General features: G+C 44.1%; 1 protein-coding gene across 5 annotated transcripts in view; it reads left to right on the top strand.

Annotated features, from left to right (window-relative positions):
• The window catches only part of ARHGAP11A (Rho GTPase activating protein 11A), a 144,962-nt gene that overhangs the window by 15,566 nt on the left and 106,341 nt on the right, over nt 1-23,055 (top strand). For all 5 annotated transcript variants that reach the window (XM_085627316.1, XM_085627319.1, XM_085627318.1 and 2 more), the window contains one exon: nt 21,103-21,199. In XM_085627316.1, coding sequence (XP_085483442.1) covers nt 21,103-21,199 — 97 coding nt within the window. The remainder of the gene's footprint in view (nt 1-21,102; nt 21,200-23,055) is intronic.

Genomic DNA, 23,055 nt, shown 5'->3' on the forward strand with positions numbered 1-23,055 from the left:
ACGAGCGTGTGCGATTCTTAGGTTAGTTTTGAAACCCCCTAAATGAAGTCTTCGCCAGAATAGCGCATGCGCGCTGTTACAGGCTTGACCTAAAAAGGGGCGAGCATGTGGACTTGCATGACTGCTGTCTTGATGTGCTGGAAGGAACGGTACAGTTGTAGTTTTTGGAGTATTCTGTGTGCTCCAAAACACTGGGCCATTTTTCATAAAATTTGAGATCACAGTGCTCCCAATTGAAAATGATTGCTACAATAGACAATTTCATATTGCTAACTCAGACTGTATTAGTCATTGGGTTTTTGATCCTTCATGCAGAGGAAGCTGATTGCTGGAGGCTCTGGGCGGTGCAAATTCTTGACACGGTCTGGCCCACCACCCCCTCGTGCGTGTGAGTAAGGTGGTAAGGAGTACCAACTGGACACTTAACTCAGGCAAAAGTGATGGAAGTTGACTGCTTTCTTGCTGACCATCTCATGTCCCTGCATATTGTAAATGCACAGTATCTTGTGGGTGGTACTGCGTATGTGGTGTGGCACATGTGGGGACGAGATAGTTGAGGTATCTGGCGGAATGAACTGAATGTTCCAGAGTCATGCGCTTAATGTAATGCTTGTAACTGCTGTGTGGTGGAGTGTGCTTCTATCCTAGATTGGGCCTGCAGGAATTTCTCTGCTATAAGATTACAGGAGAATAAATGCAGTGTAGATAATGATGGGGTCGCTAATAGATGCAAAGCATGAGAGCTCCTTTCTGATGCGCTTGAGAAGAAGTTACACACCCTGGAGGGTTTTGATGATGATCATGTTTGGTTCTACCCACACCCTGAATGCTGACAGAGACATTCAGAAATGAATGCAGGTTAGGCAAATTGCCAATAATTGTACATCGTCCTACAGCAGTGGTTTTGTAAAAGGTTATCATGAATAGTATCTTTAAAACATTTTTTTTTTTTTTATCTGCAGCTTCTTTTGTTGTTACAGCGGAATCTTACCTTTTTAGTCTTGCACGCCATGGTATTGTATGGTATCCCAAGTTCTACTAGAATAGAGAATTGATACACCTATAGCTGGTTTGAATACAAAGACCGATATTTGATCTGTGTACTGCTAAATGGAAGCTCAGAATTCACAATCCGTGGTAGAACGGGCTCCTTGAAGTCTGCACAGTTCAGTATAGCATGTTTTTCAGCTGTTTCCAACAACTGCTATACAAAAGGAAGGCTCAAGGCAAATTAACAAATGGTGTAGAAAAGCAAACTGACCTAGTTCAGAATGTTGAGCAGGCCTGTGGGGAGTTTTGGAGATGCGGTATTGCAGGCCCCGCCTGCTAGTTGTTTAGAGACCACACATTTTCTCCTATCTGATCTCCAAAACTGTGTCTACGTTGCACTCGATTGGGTTGGAAACACACAAGTTATCTGTCAGCAGTGCTTGCCTCAAGAAATGGGTGTGGACTGTGTGCAATTCTCAGCATTCAAAAGTCTTTTGGGGCAGGTTCACTGATTGTAAAGCAGTATTCAGATAGGCATATCTAATTTTATCTTTTACTTGTGAATCTGGTTTGTCTTCCTTGATGTTTGGCAAATTTCCACCTCTGTCCCAGTTGTGTGTAAAGAACACCGCTTGTGGGTTACTTGCGAATGCAGGTGCTCGGTTTCCTGAAGATAGCTTTGGAAATTACTTCTCCTAGGGCTACAAGTGTACACCACTAGCCTTGCACAATTCATTTTTTTGAAGTCGTACACTTTGTGAAACCAATTCAAATTAAGTGCACTTGTATTCTTGTCTTGGTGGTTTGTCCGCATTATTAGCAACAATCCTGCAATCCTATTAAGTAAAGGAGAAAGTGAAAAAAAAAACTTGATAAACCACTGCATCAATATGCAGTCCTATGCCACTGCCATTTATATTCCTATGCTTATTGTACTTTTCTGATTGGAGCAAGCACAAGACTGATTTGCATATAGCTGGGTCCAAGCTGAGGTGATATGGTGTGCAAAATAACAATGGATTTGGATGCTGCTCAAGTATTTACCAGTAGCTGAGATGAATTCAAGCATTCCACCCATCACTGTTTTGAATGCATATTGGTCTGAGCATGGACGAATGGATTGTCCTCTGCCGTGTTGAAATTGCCTGTTATGATGATCTGGTTTAGAACAGTGAGTAAGTAGCTATCTTAAAATGTTTCTTTATAGATTGCAACAGCAGCAATTTACAAAATGTTATTCTAGAATGCAAACCTTCATCTCTTCAATTGTAGAGCTAAATTGAGGTGTTCTCTATCACCTGCCAGCATGATTAATACCCTTCACCTGCAGCCCGTCTAGCCTAAAATGGTGCCTTCTCATGTACACAGAGGTCTTTCTGCCATGGAGTGGAGTCAGCCACTTACTAAACTTCAAACGCCCATAACCCCAATTGACCCAAGCTCCACGCCCTTGAGATTGTCTACTACCAGCCTGTTCTACCTGCAAGCTCCACGTAGTACATTTATACCTACCTTCTGGCCAACTAGAATCTTTTTCAAGGAGCTAGGCACGTACATAACCAATTCACTTTCAGCAAGATACTGAACTCAATCCTCCTCCTTACCATTTTTTGGGGGGGAATTTGTTTTTTTAGAAAACGGGATCATTAACAATCCGCTTATCCAGCTGCAACATGCAGCGAACAGAGGTTATTATTAGTCACATAGCATTAGCAGTTATTGTATCAATAAGAATTTTTCTGGTATCTTACACATGTTATGTTTGTACAGTAATATAGTACATATCTGGAGCAGTTGGAGGGGGGGGGGGGGGTCGGGCGCCTTCCACTTCTTTGTGATTAGCCTCTTGGCCGTCACTATGCCCAGATCTAAGAACCTAGAGGTGACGTTAATGTTACGTGTCCTGCGGAAGATGTGCAGTAGATACGTCTGCAAATCAAAGGGTATCTCTCTCTGTGCAGGCATGGAGTGCGTCTGCTACCTCTCTCCAAGTTGTACTAAGGCTAGTACAACCCCAGGACATGTGTACTAGGTCTGTGTCTAAAGCGGCACATCTAGGGTAGGCGGAGTCTGCTCGACAAAAGTACCTGTTAATGTTAGCTGGCGTTAAGTACGCTCTTTGCGTGATGAAGTATTGTATTTGCCTAAATCTCATGTTTCTAGGGATATGAACCGGGCTAGCTAGTACCTGTTCCCATTCCTTATCTGAAAATTATTGGCCCAAGTTGTGTTTCCACTTGTGTCTGAGGGGGTTTAAGCCGAATGCTGCGTGTTGTCGCAGCTACGCTGCAAACCACCGTGTCGGGTGTCTGCCCTGCCCCATGACATGTAAATACTGCATAGTGAGGTATGTCTGTGGTTCAGTGGCAAGGCGCCCCCCCCCCCCCTCCCCCCATTTCTCTGGGAGTGTAGCTACCAGCTGGCGATGTAGGAGGAATTGCCCTGCGGGGAGCCCCTCGTCTTCTGTCAGTGTCGCATAGGGAACAAGCGCGCCTTCACAATGAAGATCCCCTAGGGTCTGTATGCCCACTTTGTGCCACTGCTGTAGCTCCTCCTCTTTACCATCATGCTTTCCTTTCAGCATTAAACCTTCTCACTGAGACCAGGATATGATCAAGGCCAATGGAATTATGAGAAAAGGGAGGGCCAAATTAGGTGGCAAGGTTGACTAAATTTTGCAACATGAAAAAAGCAAATTATGCGGTGCAATGAGACATTTATAATAGTATTTCATTATTTTGTCTTTTTTACACTGGGATAGGTTGCACCTCAGTAGTAGTTTAACACTCAAAGTTGGCAATGGGAAACAGAAAGGTGACGAGTAAACCGTTGCAGAGGTCCTACCACTGTGCAGCAACGTGTGTTGCTGGGTTTTTTGTTGTTGTAACTTTTGAGCCGTTTAAGATAGACATATTTTGTGACAATCTGCAGATTATTTGCCGCATTTGCCAAATTATTCGTCATTGTGCTGCCACCGCATTTTTTTAGCATAATGTCATAATCCCAGTGGCTCTGAATACGATGCAGCATCCCTTCTGCTGTCTCCCCTGTGCCTTTAAAACCCTTCACCAGGCACATCAACCATAGTAAAGGACTCACCGAACAGTTTACTCTTAATCTTGACAGAATTCACCACACATCTTTCTAATTTTTTTCATTTCCTCAACTAGGTCTTTCGATCAGCACTTGACACGTTGAATCCAGGGAACATCTTGACACCCATCCACCTCTTTCCTTCGCTTTAGATTGCCCCAGATATCTGCTGGCTCAAGTCTACCATGCAAGCAAAGCTTTGTAAATGTTTGCACCCCGTAACCACCCAGCTGCCACAGTGCTCCACCATAATCACTTCCTCAATCTTGCTTCATGACCTCCTTCATTCCTAAGAATTCTCTTTTCTACTCTCGTATCACTACTTTGCTACACTCTCTTCCCACTCTCACACATGACCTATCTCCCATCTTCCTCATCAGCTGCTGCAATAATCTATCTTTTCATCTAGGAGGAAATTATTCCAGCTTGCTTACCATCATGGCTGTCTCTCCTTATCTCCGGAAACCTCTGGGGCCTGTAGCATACTCCTTTGTTGCTAACGGTTTCAGTGATGTTGCACTGTGTGATTTTAAGGAGCACTTCAAGGTTTCCCTCAAATGCTGCAGGGGTGTGTGCTGTGATGATGGCTTCCCAGAATTTAATATCCGATGTTTTCCATCTATGGGTGCAGCTAATGGGCACCACTGGTCCTTTAACTTTTTGACTGGTTAACCTGCTGTCTGTGAATATAGAAGTGCTGATCATTGGACAATTGGACCAGGAGATGGTTTGGTGATCTCAAGGACTAGGGTGTTCCCAGTTATGTTGGGTCGAGATGGAGATTATCTGGGTTATCCCAAAGGGCAGCAGGGTTTCATCCTCACGACTGAGTATGCTCAACAATGTACAGGTCCACTATTTTATGCACATTTCAGATGACATTTCATACACTTCTTAATCATGATGAAACTGCAAAACAATGACCATTCTAGCAATCAAAGTTGGTTGAAATGTTCATTTCTTGTGAACTTGCTGCTCTGTATTGCAAGGGCTTTATACCGCTCTTTTTAGTAGACAATGTAAAAAACAAAAATGGATAATTCTAGCTTCCTAACCTTTTTTTTTTTTTCTTCTTTCTTTGTATAGTTTTATATAGCGCAAACTTGATCCGAAGGTATCCGAGCGCTTTACATGAGCACCAATTGCGTTACAGATGGACACGTTCATTTTTGTTAGGCATGGGGAGATTAGGTGATTTGCCCAGAATCACAGAATGTTGAGTCCTTGCAGAGACTCTAACCTGGCTCCCCAGCTCCGAAGTAGACTGCCCTAGCTGTTAGTCCATATCCTCTCTCATCTTACATGTCCATTACTCCACTGATGATGAATACCAGTATTCCCCGTTTGTCTCCATATACTGAACCTTTGTAGGCACTTACGTTTTAGTCAGTTTTTGTACCACGCAGATCTTCAGTTATTTTGAGGCTGTACTACAACAGTACAGTCTTAATATGCTACTTGGCAATGCAACAGCCTATGTGATCCTTCTAGCATGTAAGGGTAGCATATACTGTGTATTGACACTTATTTCCGCCTTCACTATACCTCTGTGTGTGTGTTGGGCAGAGGTAGGGCTCTTGCACTTCTGTTGCTTGCACTGTCATTGTCAACACGTCATGTTGTACTTGTTCTGTGAGGGAATCTTGTTTTATTGCTCGTCATTGTACCTCTGTCTTGTAAATCTCAACCCTTGTTACTACCCAAAGGCGTACAAGTTTTCGTTGTTGATGCTTGTTTCATCTGTGGCTGCAATGGGAGGCTTTCTCACTGTCCTGGTTCAGCGACCAAGATAATCTGTTACTAGAACTGTGGGGCCACCAAGAGTTATGTGAGCAGCATGGATCCAAGTATGGTCTGATAGTTGGACATCGGTTATTGAGTGGATTGGGCTGATCGCAAAGAAGACTGGAATCCAAGAGACAGGAAGCCAGGCGAATTCTTTCATGCTGCTTCCGGAAGGTCTGTAATGCCTGGGTTGGCACTGACTAAACAGATTAAGTGGCTGTGGTCGAAGGCTTTGCCACTTTCCAGCAGGGTGTTAGATGTGTATGTTGGTGTGACAAGTATTGTTGGAGTTTTGTGACTGTACTTTAATTCAGTTCACTTCATATAACCTTATTGCAAGGTATTAGGCTCTTGGATTGTTTTTGCAACTGTTTTTCAGTCTCACTCCAGTACATATTGTATTTAATTTTTAGCATTTGTAAGGCACCTATTGCATAAACCCAAAGGTCAATCAATGTAGTTACAAGTGTAGCAGGACTGAAGTAAAGTTTTTATGTATTTATGCATTAGGGGAGCAGTTCTTTGATATCCTACAGATATTAGTGGAGCTGAACCTCCAACTTGAGTTTACGTCTGACTGAAGATACTTTGATAATCTGAGCAGGATCAGTCAAAATGTCATTCGTGAAATGAAGATAGCTGGCGCGGAGGAGTAATCCGAACTGTTTTGTAGAATTTGTGTCTGAAACAACTGCCGCTACTCTGGAATCGTGGTGCAAAACTGTCCAAGGCGGAATGCAGGCAGACATGTATGTTGCAACTACTCTCACCCCACACCATGTCTAAACAAAGTCTGTAGGCTGACCGACTCTTTCTGGTCTTTTTGTGCAGAGCTGTCATCACTCTGGATTGGCAGGACATATTTTTCAAGTTTACACCATAGTACACTTCTTCATTTTCAAATATGTCGGTTGTATTGATTTGCGACGCCGATTTCAACTCCCAGAATGTAATGCTTTCTTAATAAAGCCTCTGGTCTGGAAATGTAGTGTCTGCCTCCACATGCTGTGATGGGGCATTCCTATGCTAGTGAAGAGCTCTGAATGATGGAGAGCCTTTTGAAAGGGCTTCTGTTTATTGGGAAACAATGGAGTTTCGAAATGACTCCATAGGTATCAACCCATATGATGATGCTGTGGTAGCTATTGGGGAAGCTCAGTTTTGGTGATGTTTCTTAACTTGTAGGTGAAGCTTACTGGCTGTATTCTGTATAGGGCACAATGTCCAACTCTGTGCCACTTGTTTTACACTACAGTGGTCCATAGGAAAATAGGGATAGCCATACAGAAATGAATACAGACTCAATCAGTACTGTATTGGTTAAACTTGTCCAGCCGGACAGAGGTCTAATATTACATTTTTCTACAATTCTTTGAAATATAAACAAACAAGGATACTGAGAGTGGGACACAAGCCTGCATCCTACTACAGAAACATGAGAACAGACAGTTGAGGAACATTTAGGGGAGCCTCAGGCAACGCTCACGGTTTGTTTTTAGGGAAAATCATCAATAGAGTAGACCAATCGCAAGGAACACCTCTACAAAGTCAATGGTAACATAACAGTTGATGCATGAGGCGTTTTAGGATGTCGACGGCGTTTCGATCCAAGTGAACAATGCGTGGATCATCATCAGGACATGTAATTAAGCATACCTGTGAATTAGATCCTTAGATTACTGTATTCAAATCACATTGGTTGGGAGAAAGAAGGGGGAAGGAAACATAAAAAGGAAAAAATAAGGAGGATGTATGTCAAGGTTACACAGCCTCATTGAGAATTTTAGACAAGCTAGTCAGAGCAGACTGTAGGCACACCATGAGAACAATTGCATCCTGTAGCAAAGCGAGATTAAATAGGCATAGTCGGAATAAAAAAAACTTAGGCGCAGTGACTGAATATTCAACGGACAGTTTACGGCGCAGTGACTTGGTGAGAAAGGGGAAATTAAGTATAGTTGCATAGTAGTTGAAGCGACGCAGTGACTTCATGGGCAAAATAAATATGTACAATGGCAGGGCAGTTTGAACGATATAGCACACAGTGTCTACGTGATCCGGAATTCAGAGAGAGAGTCATAGTGCATACGGGCGCGATGACATGGAGAATGAAAGAAATTGGAGAACGAAACAAGGTTATCATGGCTATTGAGGTGCCGATTTCATGCAAAATAGCTCATGGTCGGTGGTAATCTAGGCAAGAATTGTGCCGTTAAGAAAAAGCGGGCACCCTTACTTGATTTAATTAAATAAGTCAACTTGTGGGGCCGAATGCGGGAGATATGAGCCAGGTGAGGTAGAGTAGTGGTCCTGGAGGGAGAAGTGGTCACCGGGTCGGCCAAGATCGTGAATTTCTTCGGTTCTTATGAGATAGCATGGGAGCCACCGTCGTGTGCTCCGATGGCATATGGGCTTGAAAAAGTAATACGAGGGTCAAGGGGAGGAATTATGAGAAGGCGTTCTGCGAGCCCAATTGTGAGGCATCAATAGGAGACACCTACATGCGTGGGGTTCCTTAGGATGGTTATAGTAGAATTTGGTGGTGGGAGCCACAGGAGTGTGCTCAGGAGGCGTAGTGGCCTAAAAAGAAAATAGGAGGGGGAGGGGACAGGCGCTGGGATTCAATTGAGCTAGGGTTGTGTGCTAGAAGAGTGCTTACCTATAGCTGATATCTGTCGGGCTGCTCAGGGGGTCAGCTTCTGTCGATGCGGGAAGAGAAAGGGAATAGGGAAAGTAGGGCCGTGATTGGCCGGAAGGATCATGTGATCGGTAGTGAGTGCAGGAAAGAGGAAGGCCTAAGAAGTGGTGGAGTGGAGTGAAACTCTTGTGTTGGGTTAAGGCCAAGGTGAGTGAGTTAAAAACAAGGTAATAGTCACAATGAAGTATACACTTATTTTGTAAGCGGGTGATCATGTCATAATTAGTAGTAATTTCGTCATTGGTAAAAATTCCAAGTAAAGAGTTACATGAAGTATTTTGAGAAAAGGGTTAGTACAGATATGGGTATGTGCGGTAGTTTAAGAGTTGCCCAATCTTCTAGGCGATTCAATCCTGTGTGAAGACTGCAAGTCTTCAAAATCCATTTGAGTTCTTCTTTATTGAGCAGCTTGGAAATGTCACCTCCTCTTGGTGGGAGTTTGACCACACTTATGATAGGCCAGCGGATATCTTCCTCGGAATGTCCAGTCTCTCTGTAGTGTTCGACCAGAGGTGCATTTGGTGTCTTGCATCGTATTCTACTCCGGTGTGGGCATATTCGGATGCGTATTTTTTGGGTAGTCTGTCCCGATATATATTCTGTTGCAAGGGTATATACAACATTGCATGTGTTACAATTTGTGAATGACTTCAGTTCAGATCGTATATTTTCAAAACAAACTCTTTACATTCAATCGTGAGATCACACACAATACAATTTCCACATTTAGCGTAGCCCGAAAGTGGTGGTAGTCCCCAGTGATCGTTCAAGGTACTGGGTGGTTTTTTAGTGGGTAAGGCTGCGCGCACAAGGTGATCTTTAATACTTTTGTTCTTCTTGAATACGAACATGGGGCGTTCAATATTGAGAGTCCCAGCGTTTAGAACATTCCAGTTCTTTAGAATTGATTTGCGTACTGTTAGAAACTGAAGAGAAGGTTGTGACGCAAACCATGCGATTTTGGCATGGTTTGGCTTTAGCTTCCAGTAGGACCTCACGTGGGCAATACCATGCTCTTTTCATGGCATTACGTACAAGTCTTCGAGGTGTATCCTCTACTGGTTAGTTTGTTACGTAGTAACTTAGCCTCAGGGAATTAATTCTCCTTCATGGAGCAGTTCATCCTAATTCGGAGGAACTGGGAATATGGTAATGAATCACGGAGAGCCCGGGGGTGGTGACTGTCGTACCGTAGTAAGGTATTACGCTCAGTTGGTTTGCGGAATAGACTGGTGATAAGAATTCCCTTTCTATGTATGATAAGGTCAAGAAACGGGATCGATAATTTTATCCCGTGTCAATGTGAATTTCAGGCCGCCACAATTATTATTGAGCCAGTGAAGGAAAGACTTTAGGGTATTATCAGTGTCCTGCTAGATCATAAAGATGTCATCTATGTACCTCTTCCATTGTTTGATGCTGTTATTGAAGGGATTAGTAGGGTACAGAATATGGGTGGTTTCAAGTGAGTCCATGTATAGTATGGCCAGATTGGGGGCAAAAACAGCCCCCATGGAAGTTCCTTTCACTTGTTGGTAGAACTGATCTACAACAACGGCATCAAACAATGGGAGAGGTCCAGGGTGGGAGTGGTTCAGAGATCGTCCCAAGCCGCCCCCCGCTGCACACACCTTTTATGATGCTATGGCCTTAAGACATGAATGTACCGAGTGGTTTGATAGGTCTAGTTTTGGGAGTTTTGTTTTGACATGTTCTGACGCAGCCTTCAAGATGTTCAGGGTGAGTTAGATTTACAAGCTTTGCGTTGCACAATGCTCATTTGCGTTTATAGCCAAGCACAGTTTCAATCATTTTTCTGCAGTCAAGGCACTATCCTCTTTAATCACTAATTTGTTTTGTCTGTTTTTCAGTTCTTAGTTTCATTTTTTTTATTTGATTATTCTGTAGATTGCATGGCTAGTCCTGAAGGCCGCTTTAAAGAGGTCAGTGGTTTCAGAAACCACACACACAAGCACCTTTTGGAAGATCTTTGCGGGTGGTGTCCATCTGATCTTGGGGCCAGAAGACTGTTCTGGATGATGGGGTTCCAACAAGAAGACTTATCTCTGTACTTGCTTTTTTTGCTCTTCAGTGCCTTCTTGTTCATGCTGTGTGAATGCAGGAACTTTTTTTGATGTATGGTGATTTAATTGAACACAAGCCAGGATGGGAAATTGGTGGCTGTTTACCATATCCCCCTCTCCTCATACCCCCCCCACCCCTTTCGACTCAGTAAGACTACCAATAAAAACTGGACTTTGACCAAATTTCCAGAGTTAAGTTTGACAATGTCCTTCAGATCCACATATCCAAGTATTCCATCTCTGCAATCACAGTTAACATGGCCAACCTGTTGTCCATAGGCAACTGGATACATTCCTTCATGACCTGATTCATACTGTCCACAAACCTGGTTGGAGGATAGAGTGGATATATACATTATGAATGATGGCCCGAGCAAAGCTGCATACCATTACCTGAAATAGTTTGGTTTTTCTCTCTTTTAAACCGCTCATCTGAAATTATGATAACCGCTTTCACGATTTCTAGTATTAAAAAAAAAAAAAAACAGTAGCTGGAATTGAAGACCAACTCATTTGCTCTACTCCGTTTTAAAAGACCCCATTTCCATGTCCATGTTTTTCTAAACTTTTTTTTTTTTTGTTTTTTGTTTTTTTTAAAAACCTTTATTTGTGCATCTTAAAAGAACAAATACGGGCCTACAACCGTCAGGCCGGCCACGATACAATGAAGCACTGATACCCACATTACATCCCCCGTGCGTCAATGGTCAGGATTAACAACGAGTTATGAGTCACATACTGGAGATATCTTTGACACCCGGGGAAGGAGAAGTGAAGGTTAATTTTAAGTTTTTAGATTATTTTATCAAAGAAAAAAGTCAATGAAGGATAAGAACAAAGGAGATTCGAGTCCGCAAGATAGCCTCATCACACGGGAGAGCAGCAACATCAGTAAGAACAACAATGGAAGTAAAAAACTCAAACAGTGAGGCGGTGCCGAAATATAACAGGATAGTCACATGAGCAGGTACGCACCCCTCCGGAGCCGCCCCCACTTGATCCACCCCACACCCGGACCCCGAATCGAAGAAAGTAGAGCGCAGAGACATAGAAGAAAAAAGGCCCATAGAACTAATTAAGAACAGAGTATTATCCCCCCACCCTACACCAATGCGGAGGCTACGGCCTACCCCCCCCCCCGACATAGTGCCTGTCGCCCAATGAACCCGAAATATAGAGAAGAGAGAAAGTGGGAATAGAGTAAAGAAAATAAGAAAACAGAAAAGAAGGTGAGGAGGAGCCCACGGGACACCAGAGCGCCCCGAACCATCAGCCAGTCATGGCCCCCACACACTGAGGGCCCACTACTCCAAAAAACGGCATGCGAAGATACCATGGCACCACAGTGTAAGCGAATGGATACAAGTCGCGATGAGTGCGCGCAAAACAGACATACAGTTCCAGTCCCAGGCCAGCCCGTCCATAAACCCTGGCAATAGAAGTCAGTCTAGCCCTGGCCCGATCGCGGGCGTGGGATTAAACCAGCCCCTGCATGAAGGCCCCGTGTCCCGAGCAGACAAAGACAAGATGGCCGCTCGTGAAAGGATGGTGAAGTAGGATCACGAAATGGCCGCCAACCATCGGTTGAGGTCCCTCTTTGCACCACATAAAATCCAAACCTGGCAATTAAGGTACAGGAGTTCCACAAAAAGTAAGCCGTGGACCACCGCGGACGGTTCCACGACGCCGTTAGGTATCGCTCAACAGGATAGTCCAGCGGACGCGGCGAGGCAGGCAACAATGAGGCAGGCAGCCATGACCAGGGGGACAAAGTGTCCGCAGTTGAGGTGTAGAGCGGTGTACCCTGAGCGCCAGGAGCGCCAGGTGAAGGCATCAGTGTAGTACAGTCATACATCGCCGTTGCGTCCCCGCAAGTGGACAAAAGCACCGGGAGATCCACGCCCTGTAGATGACAAACAGTGCGCTCACGACCCGCAGCCGACAGTATGGGGTCAAGCCGCTCACTCAGCGCTTGCAGGCCAGCGCACATCTGTAGTTGGAAGTCCCGCAGGGCAGCCAGAACGGAGCCGCATGTCGGCGGAGGCTGGGCCCCCACAGCGGCAGCAATCCGGGACGGCACCGTGGAGCTGGTGTCCGTAAGAGGGAGGGCGAAGTGGGCAGCGGGCGAGACCGGAGTAGCACCCCCCAGCCTCGAGCAGGCACTCAGCGCCATGTTTTGCCGCTATACGGTGCAATGGCCGAGGGGGGGGGGGGGAGTCGTGGCAAGGAGTCAATTCCCCTCAGGTCTACGCCGCAACGGGAACGGCCGACAGTCGCTTCTCTTCTCGCAGGTTCCCTTCGCCGATGGCTAGGCAATAGGCGAAGGGGGCAGCAGCATCCCACAGCGCGGTCATCAGAGCGGGACAGGAGACACGCCGCACCGGGGCCCACCCCACAGCTCCAGCCCAGCCGGCACAGGGTGCAGAAGGTGTCCGGCCGTCCCTCTCCGGGCTCATCCGGCAGCGATCCGTGGTGCGAGGGGAGATCGGGACCGCGGGGCTCAAGTTAGCGCTCGCTGGTCCGGTAACTGCGGAGCTTCCAGGGGGCCAGCAAAGGCCGTAATGGCGCAGGATTTCAGTGCCGAAGACAAAAGCACCCAGAACTCGGGCATCCGGGCGGGCTGAGACTCCGGGAAAGCGGCAGCACGGTCAGCGCGTCTTCGCACACGTTTCACCTCGAAAATCGGCGAGGATGGGCATCAGGATAGTAGTCCGAGGCCACGGACCGACGGAGCCGGGCGCTCAAGCGTCTGCTCCGGTCGCCATCTTGGCTCCTCCTCCTCGTTTTTCTAAACTTTTAATTGGGCCTGCTATAAGTTGTAAACACAGTACCATATATTTCAAAGGCTTGTCACTCATGCCCCACTCTAGAAGTCTTTGACCACTTTTTTATTTCACCATTGCTGAGTGCTACCAATAACTGTCTGGACCTTAAATTACGTCCAGCTCCATCTCTGGTATATTTTATGGACCAATACACCAGTTTTCCCACTGAGTGACTTCACTGTAACCAGTCTTGAACCTTACACTCCCCATTCTCCACCTAACAGTTTATCCACACACTTCAGAAAACATTTTTCTACATCATCTCTGACCTGTGATCAGCATCTACTCCTATGAATTAATTGTTCAGATTTTATTTTATTTAATTTTTCATTTCCTGAACCGTTTCTCTTGACCCATTATTGTGAATACATCTCCGCCATGCAGAACAATAACTGATGCTTCTCCACATCAGTTACCCAACCTACATCTTACTCATCCGCAGGCAATCCTGAAAAACAGTTGGGTGATGTTTTTTTTTTTTCTTCTTCTCAGGGATACCTAAAAACTCTTAAGTTGAACTATACAAACTTGCCAATTGTAATGCATGATGAAACTTTTTGTTTTCCCATTTTTGTCAATAAATGCACAAAATACTTGTAATCCAGTTAAGTTAATTTAGGAACAACCCGAACTCAAGACCTAGATCTTTTGGAAGCCCACCAACATTCCATCGAGTCTCTTAAACTGTCTTGTTTCTCGCTTAGCACTGCACCCAACCCATCTCATTTTCACCCACTATTCAGAAAGTCTCTGCACTGGCCTCAAAGCTAGTTAGTACTCTGTTATGCCTCGTTGAGTATGCTGATGTCCGTGAGAGAACCTTTTTATATTGCTCTTTGATATCACATTCTCCAAGTTTTATGCTGAGATGGTCCAGTGAGGGAGCAACACTTCTTTGTCTACGGCAGTCTCAACTGTGTCCTCTCAGACTTCAGTCAATTATCAGCAATTTGTTCTTTCTGTGGGTTGAAAAGGAGATTAGTAAAGGGAGCTAAATTAAGCTTTGTAATCGTCCAGCTGCCAGACCATGGTAGATGCTTTTGGTTATTGTCTGCCTCTACTTCCAGAGAAGTGTCCGCCCTCTTCAGTTTGTAAATATTGTAAGTGACCCTCTTGAGCAAAACACTTGACCCATGCTGCAATAATGAATTCTGCACCAGAGAAGGAAGCATACCATTTTCTCTAGGGCTACGAAGAAATTTGCACTCCATGATATGAGAAGTGATTTTATAGCCATACAGGAAATACAGCATTGTCAACTATGCCTGGAAATGCTTTGTTGATCTATTCTGTTACACATCCTGTGAGTAAGACTATTTTTATTAATTCAACTGTGCAGCTAGAACCTTGCTTCAGATCCCACACAGACAGTCAATCAGACTCGGATTAAAAAAACTACATTGGCTCCCGGTGAAACAGAGAGTTGCATTTAAGGCATTATGTATCTCCCACCGAGCCTTCTGGAATAAGAGCCCAGCAATCAGCAAGAGTCTAGTCACCCATTACCACCCTAGCAGGAATCTCCGATCTACGGAGGGTTTTCTGGCCTCAATACCAAAAATTAAAAGAGCCAGAACCGGAGGTAGGATGTTCTCCCTAAATGCCTCCAAGCTATGGAATTCTCTTCCTCTACAACTCCGCTCCGACCCTGACCTGCTATCGTTTCGTAAACAATTGAAGACCTTATTGTTCACACAGTCTCCCTGATCCTGATCACCTCCTCATTGATCACATCTGTACACCTAGCGCTTGGACGCCCTTGGGGCAGCAATCGCGCTTTACAAATCTACATTCAATTCAATTCAGAATGCTTTTTCAGCTGATGATTTCTTTTTCTGATTGAAATTGCTGAACTGCTTGAAATGTTAAGCTTATGGCTCTGGAGATGCTGGACAGGGTTTTTCCATCAACTTGTCCAGATGCAGCTAATCAGCCTGTTTGCCATATTTGGGATGCATTTCCATTTGAAGTGTATCCAGGCGTTGTTGGTCCATGTATGATTTGCAGATGACCGATTCCTCTTTTTACTATTTCTTTTAGATTAGCAAGAGGTTGGTAATTGCTAAAAGTTAGTAAACGCCAAGCGGTTACAAATTTGATCCTTTTTCAGAAGTAGGACAAGTGTGTTTTTAACCAGGGATGGTATTCACCGCTCGGAGGGCAAAATTCATGATCATTGGAAGGGTATGATGCAGCTCCTAGACCGTTGCCCGCCGATCATGAGATTAAATTTGCAAGCTCCACTGCTAGTCTTCTGTTGAGTAGACTGGTATGAACAGTCAGAAAATTGGGCGCAACTCCGACTTGCCTTTGAGCATCGTGGAGAGGATATCCTTCAGACTTGTTCCAAGCACATCTTGAAGCTGTATTAGAAAGTTGGAATTTTGAGAGCTCTATTGAAGATTATGTAGTAGCTGTAAGCCAGTAGTGGCGGGTGTGGTCCTCCTGCTACTGCATGCTTTTTTTTTTTTTTTTTTTTAACAGATTTTATTGAAGTTTCATAAACATTCAACATACTCATCACATTAGCCTTGCTCCTGCTCTAGCATTCTAACGGTTGTTTGTCTGGTTCTCTTTTTAATTTAGAACATTCTCCTCTCGGTGGATGGAGTGTTCTAATATTTGTATAGCCCTTCTGCGTCAGGCTATACGGTTGTTAAAGCCTTCTCCCTCATTAGAAGTCCTTCCTTGTGGCTTAGATTTATTACTCTGATTCAGTTCCTTTAGTAACCGACATAGCTTGCAGCAGGCTGCATATGGGACAAAGTACCCCCTGCTATATATTACAAGGATATTGTAAGTCACTGAGTAGTTCTGTGACCATATAGAGGAACTAGGCCAGAAGTGACTTGCAAAATCCTTCCAACATTCAACAGAGGGCATGTTGTTGCTTGTATGACATAGTTACCACATCCCCATCTCACAAACCACATCCTTAGTGTCTTGTTCTTCTGTTCTAACTCAAGTGTGTTTGCAGACAGGTAGAAGAAAAAGTAGAATCTTTAGTACAAAATTAAATCCACCAAAAAGCAGTTACTATTTTATTGACAAAGTATACTAGAATAAGTTTAATGCAAGTCAGATTTTTTTTAAATGCTGTTGCTTGGAATGTGTAATGAACATGACCTATAGATGGCAAAAATAAACTTTTTGCAGCAAATATATACAACGAAAACTGAGATTAATAAAATGAACAAACAGCAGCTGTAATTATGATCTGTGATCTGCTTTTCACCTTGGCTGCTGGGTTTGCATTATATCACAACTCCATTATAACGTGCTCCGCTTGAGCAGCTACATCATTTCTTTATTACAGGTGACATAACAACTGTAATAAGGAAATACAAGACTGGCTTTTATGCACGGGTTTCAGGCTCTCACGTGTTGTGCTATATTTGCCATCTTGTGGACGAGCCATCAGCAGATATTCTTCCTTGCATATTAGGGGATGGGTCTAATCTGGTCAAGTGCAAACCTTTGTCTATGAAGCGGGTTTTTCATGTGGATGCCGAAAAAGATTACGTAGCTACATTAGGTTTAATCTATAGCCCGCTTTTAGCTGTCTGTTGTCGAAAGCGCGTTTGTGGACCGTACCAAAACCTTGCAGAGGACTGAGAGCCAGCCCATTGCTTACCATAGATTGTCTTAATTGTCACTCTTATTGTCTCGACTGCTTTTTCGAAGTCTTTCTTTCCTTTCTATTCTCGCCAACCATCATAGCTTTACCCCCTTTTATGTGCTGGCTTGTATCCTTCCACTGCTCACATTCGGGGAACGCCTTTTTATTTCGGCGCTCTTGAGCGAGTGTGTTTTTGTTCTTTCGCGTGGGCTGCGCACCCCCAATATCTGCCCCTCCTTCCCTAGCATGGTCCGTGTTGCTCTCTCCCCCACCCAGCTTATTTCCATCACCTGGGTCTTTTTTTTTTTTAACTGGTCCCGGCGCATGCACGTTGTCTGCTTTATGTTTTGAGCAGCAACGTGCAGGCGAGGGAGCTTGATTTTAAATTCCAGCTGGGCCCACAACGAAGGGGCCTTGAGGCCTCCTTTTGTTGGAGTATGCTAGCTGGGAGGTATCTGAAGCCTCCCAGCTAGATGCAAATGTAATTGTGGGGAAACACACAGCTGATTAATTCACAAATACTTGATAGGTTTTTGATTTTTTTTCTGTCTGTATTTATGAGATATGCATCCACTGTAAGAATGTCAGATGTGTTGGTCTGTTCCAGTATTTGCACAAATAACAATTTAAATGCCACGATTTTGCTTTATTTCTTTTATAGTGCCCCTCATGCCAATGCAGGGTGTCAGAGCGCTTTACATCACATAGGCACATTAAACACTGACAATAAATCGTGTGTAAGTCAATGTACTAGATGCGTTACATAAGACAGTGAGTTACAAGGTGTAGGAGTCGCATGTCCTTCAAGCTCACTGTGCTATCTTGGAAGGATTACAATTTATGAACTGCAACTAACAGAAGGATCTGTGTTAAAGGCAATAACCCATTTACCCAACTACATAAAATAAAAATCTGTCACCTGCTTGTTACATGATGTGCTTTGCAGAAGTCCCATTAATCCGCTATGCTACTTTGATTCAAAACTCGAACTAGACAAAACACAGATCTCGCCAGCAAGTATGTTATCCCTCAGTTATCTTACCATTTTTTATCATTCCCGCATATTTACGGAGCACACAAAGATCTCTGTTTGAGTGCAGACAGAACAACATCACACGCTGTATTATATTTCAGGGTGCAAGAATGTTACTAAGTAAGGGAGGGCTTTGGAGGTTGGGGAAGATTTGGAAATGTGTAAGGGATGCAAGTCGTTCCTAACTGAGGAAGGTGGGCTTTCTAAGCAGTTTAAAAGGCAGAAAGCATGGAAACGATTCTAGGGTAGAGAAGCAGGCTGTTGGATGGGAGTACGAAGATGGAAGGTTAGTGAGTGAGCGCGGAGGAGGGTTCTTCAGAGAGGAGGTGAAGATTAGCAATTCTTGGAGAATCGAAGGAACCAGTTTTAGGAGTGACTTTTAGATCAGAAAAATGGAGATGGTTTGTGGATGGACGTAAATTTCAAGAAGTGAAACTTGCAAGTGATGCTGGCCCCCTTGCTTGACATCAAAGTAAGAGATTAGAATTTATTTGTAAAGAGGGAAATTGAAGAACTTGCTGCTGTAAATGTTTCTCAAAGTGAGAGGCATATTTTGCAAGATCCTCAGGTAGGTTGTTAACAGTATTCGAGTGCGCTAATAGCCAGTAAGTGTGACAGATAGTGCAAGCTGAAAAGACCAGAGTGTGGATAAGGAATTGTGTTGCTGCAGTAATTCAAGTGCGTCTGAGTACAGTTTCATTTTATTTTTAGTCAAATAGTACACCAGCATGTAGGGCACAACGGTTAAATGGGTTCGCAAGCCCTGCAAGTGCCGTCCAGTGTATAATTGCAGTCGGTGAGTGAAATTTCTAGGCAGTATAGACCAGACGACATGGGACTAAGTCTTGGTAAACCTCCTCCAGATGAGTTAAACGTGGCAGGGGTGAGCACCGAAAGGCTGAAGGAACAGTTTCAGTCTGTGTGATGATTTTGAAACCAAACTGTAGCAGGCAAGTGTATGGATTGTCTGGTAAAGACTACCCGCTCCAGGACTTTAGAGAAAACGGCAGTTAAGACAGGGTGGCGTTTGAGAGAGAAAGGACCGCCTGGTTTATTTTTGTTGTTGTTGTTTTTGTGTGTTACTCCTTCATTCCAGGAGTGGTGGTATGTACTGTGTATTTTGTGCATTTTAGTTTATACCTGGGGTTAGAGACCACTTGAATGAGACTAGGCGATAACAGCCTGAGGGCACAATGGGTCATAGAAGGGGTGAGCAGGTTTAATTGAAAGGATTAACATGTCAGGCTAAAGTAAGGAGGAGGTGAACGTTGGTTGAGCCTTATGGGAAAGCCGAAGAAGGGAGCTGGAGGCGCTGTAAGCAAGGTGCAAGCGAGGCTTCAAGGGTATAAATGTTAATGTGAAAGTAACAGGAGGATCAGATGGAAGTTGTCCTGGAAGGGGGAGAGAGTGGGTATTTTCTTATAAGTGGCTTGGATGAGCACCGACTAATGTGATTAATTTGTGGCGACAGCAGGCTTCGGCTGCATTGAGGGAGCTGAGCACATGTAGGTATGTTTTCCTTTGGACCCCATGCACTCCTGGTATATTGCATCTGAACCATGTCTTTTTTTAATGATATGCAATACTTTGTTATTGCAATGCATATTCTTCGTGCTAATTTGAAAAAACAAATGTGCTAAATCTCGCAATGACGTTTTGAGGTTGAACGTGCTGATTTGCATCCTAGATAAAAGTTCCGGATATGAACGCACCACTTATTAACTAAGGCTGCACCACTGGAGCTTCAAAAAGGGCTTGCGTTGGCTGTCTGCTCTAGAAACCAAATGTTTGTCCCCTTGATAAACGTATGTAGTACAAATCTCAGCTGTGCAGTCTTAGCCGCATGGAGTTTCAACAAACGTGTTTCCTAGTCTTAATGTGCAAAGTGCAGCAACTCTGATCTTCCAGATCACCAGATAGAATCTATGTGGAGTCCATCAGCCTCTCTTCCTTCTGAAGAAGCTTTTGAAATGCGTAAGTAGATATAGCTTAATGCAAAGCTATAGAACAGGTACTATCTATACCTAATACTGCTTGAATTATAAACATATGAGAAGACTGGTAAGAAAAAGGTATCCATAACTTGTGCATAACCGCACCTGTGGATGGTGAAGGCTTTTAGTTGCGTTGACTTCAGGCTTGAGTGTATAGTCAAAAACAATTGATCTTCCAGTCCCCCCTCGCCCCCTCTCTCCATGCTCCCTGCCTTCCCCACCCCCATATCCTTCAGACACAGCAGTAAGTAGAAGGGAGTTGCCAATGCCATCGGCATCCATGTGCTTTAGAACTACAAAATCAAATTCAGCTTGTATCTGTAGGGAAACCTTCGAGGACAGTCTCTTCGCTCAATCAGCCACCAGTGAGTGGAGTTTTTAGATGTACAAAACGATTGTGACCATGGATGGGTGTCAGTGCAGCATAAGTTTTAACCTAATACAAAATAAAAATTCTTGCTACAATTTTCCATCATGAATTGCATATCTGCAAGAAGAGTAACAGTTGGCTTCTCACTCACAGGTGACCTAATCCAGATAATGTACGCCATACAGTCCTGCAGCTGAGACCAGGAGGAATATTATCATAAATTGCCTTAACTATGACTCTAACTCGTATCTCTCTAGAGGTTCCTCCCTGTTTTGAGCTGCTTCTAAACTCAAAGTACAACTCTTGATGCTAAAGGAGCTCTTACAAGACCATGAGCTCCAACTCGGACACCCGCTGCCAGTGGTTCTGTCGTTCTGAGCCGTCTGTCATCTACTCTCCCCTTTTGCTGTTTCTACTGTCTGTGTGGTAGGAGCCATTGCTTCTGTTGCCTAGTCTGATTTGTCCATAAGTCTGTATCTCGTGTCTTTAATTCATCTTCTGCCATCTGTAGAAAGCACTGTCCCGTACAGTGGGTGTGCAAATTATGTTTGAACTATTACTCTGAACTTGCAGTTTCCGGACAAATGTAACCATTATGTTCTTTTCCTTAGCTTCGTTGTTGCCGCCTGCAAACATTTGGAACTGCATGCCAGCACAGAGGGACTTTTTAGAAAATCTGGTTCTGTTGTTCGGCTGAAGGCATTGAAGGTATGTAGATCAGTTGGGGTTATTGGCAATATTACGTGGAAGTAGTTTATATAGCAGAGAGGTAAAATCATTGGCTTCTATGGGTTTCGTCAACCTGTGTCCAAGATTTTTCACTCGTATGGGCTCTCTGCTTGCCTTGAACAAATATCAGGGTACTCCATTGTGAAGCCAGTCTGGTACATTTGTAAACAAAAACGGAATACTCCTCTTCCCTTTTTTTTTATTTTTATTTATTTTTTTATTTTTTTTTATTTTTACAAGGGCTTGTACTATTAATCAGGTCATGACAAATTCATCATACAAAAGAAAAGACAGAATATGCGGTCGGTTTGGGTACATAACATCACACATTAATAGGCTGTAATATTCTCTAATACATCCGTTATTTTAACCCAGGGGCCTCCTCCCCCTCCTTTTCACCCTAAAAAAAACCAAAAAAAGATTTTTCAGCAATCACAAAAGTCACATATAATCAATAAAATATAATAGAAAAAAACCCTACACTTCCTGTAGCAAATTTGTAACTGGAGCCCATATTTGACAGCCCAAACCCCTTTTCCTGCGCCCTCTTACTTTGTAAATTGAAGATTCTAAATTAAAACTAGCCAAAAGCCTTGACCACCAACTAATAAATGTAGGGGGATCCGGCCCTATCCATTCAGAGGTAATGCATAAGCGGACCAAAGCCATTGCGATAAACAAAAATGCAGATATAGATCTCGGCCTTGTGTCTCTTTCTATATCGAATCCTACACCCAAAATTACAAGTTCGGCAGTCATAACTATCGGAACCTCTAGAACAGAGGCCTTCAAACTTATGTAGGTTGAGCCCCCCCAGCTCAGATTTTTTTAGCCTTCCGCCCAGCACCCCCCCCACCCCCCAACACCTGACAGACATTTCTGGAATCTGGTACATTACATAATCGACCGCCGCGCGCATATCCTGGGCCATATCCAGCAAATAATGTTCAATACAATAAGAGTGTTTAGTAAAGTGCAGGTTTGTGAGTGGGTGTGCTGAAATGACAGATTACACAGCTCAAACCACCATTTCCTAGATAAAATATGCGCAAATTGTTTTTACTAGGATGCTTTGTTTTACACATGATATTGATTGATAACACCACCAACATAGATGTGACGGGTGTGCCTGTTTTTCGCCACAGACTGTCAATCTGTGGATGGATTATTGCTACTGCCATCTTCAGGTTGTGCTCCACATCCAGGGGCAGATCTACAAGGCACTTCCGAAGCACAGGGATGCGACATATTTACAAGAATGACGCATCTCTGTGCTTCCCCTTGCGCTGGCGCACAAACTGCAGCCATGCGCTAGCGTAGGCATCCTTGCACCATGGTGCAAGGATGCCTGCGTCGTGGGGAGATTGTTTTTGTGCAGTAAGGGGCACCTTCCTGCACATAAACAATCACTACAGGCATTTCCCTCTTTCAATGCATGCTGTAGAACGCAGTAGGCATTGAAAGAGGGAAAAATGAGGAGAAATAAACATTTCTCCTCGCTAAGCCACCTCTAGGGTGGCGTAGCATTCAGACGCATTTCCAGATTTACGGTTCCTCGTAAATCTGGAGCTGTGTCTTGTTCCATGGATGTTGCTTGTGAACACCCACAGCAATACCCATGGAACAACCCTTCAACACAAAGTGCTGTGTGTGAAGGACCCGTATTTACAAGGAGAGGAAAAGTAATGCAGGGTGGCTTTTCCCGTCCTTGTAAATATGGAGGAGCCCCCTGCGCCACCAGTACGTCACGAAAAGTGACGTACTGGTGGCGCAGGGCGCTTGTAAATCTGCCCCCTAGTCTTTAATACCGCAAGTGCTGAGAACCCAATCTCGCA

Source organism: Triturus cristatus, chromosome 9 (genome assembly GCF_964204655.1).
Source record: "Triturus cristatus chromosome 9, aTriCri1.1, whole genome shotgun sequence".
Taxonomy (NCBI): domain Eukaryota; kingdom Metazoa; phylum Chordata; class Amphibia; order Caudata; family Salamandridae; genus Triturus; species Triturus cristatus.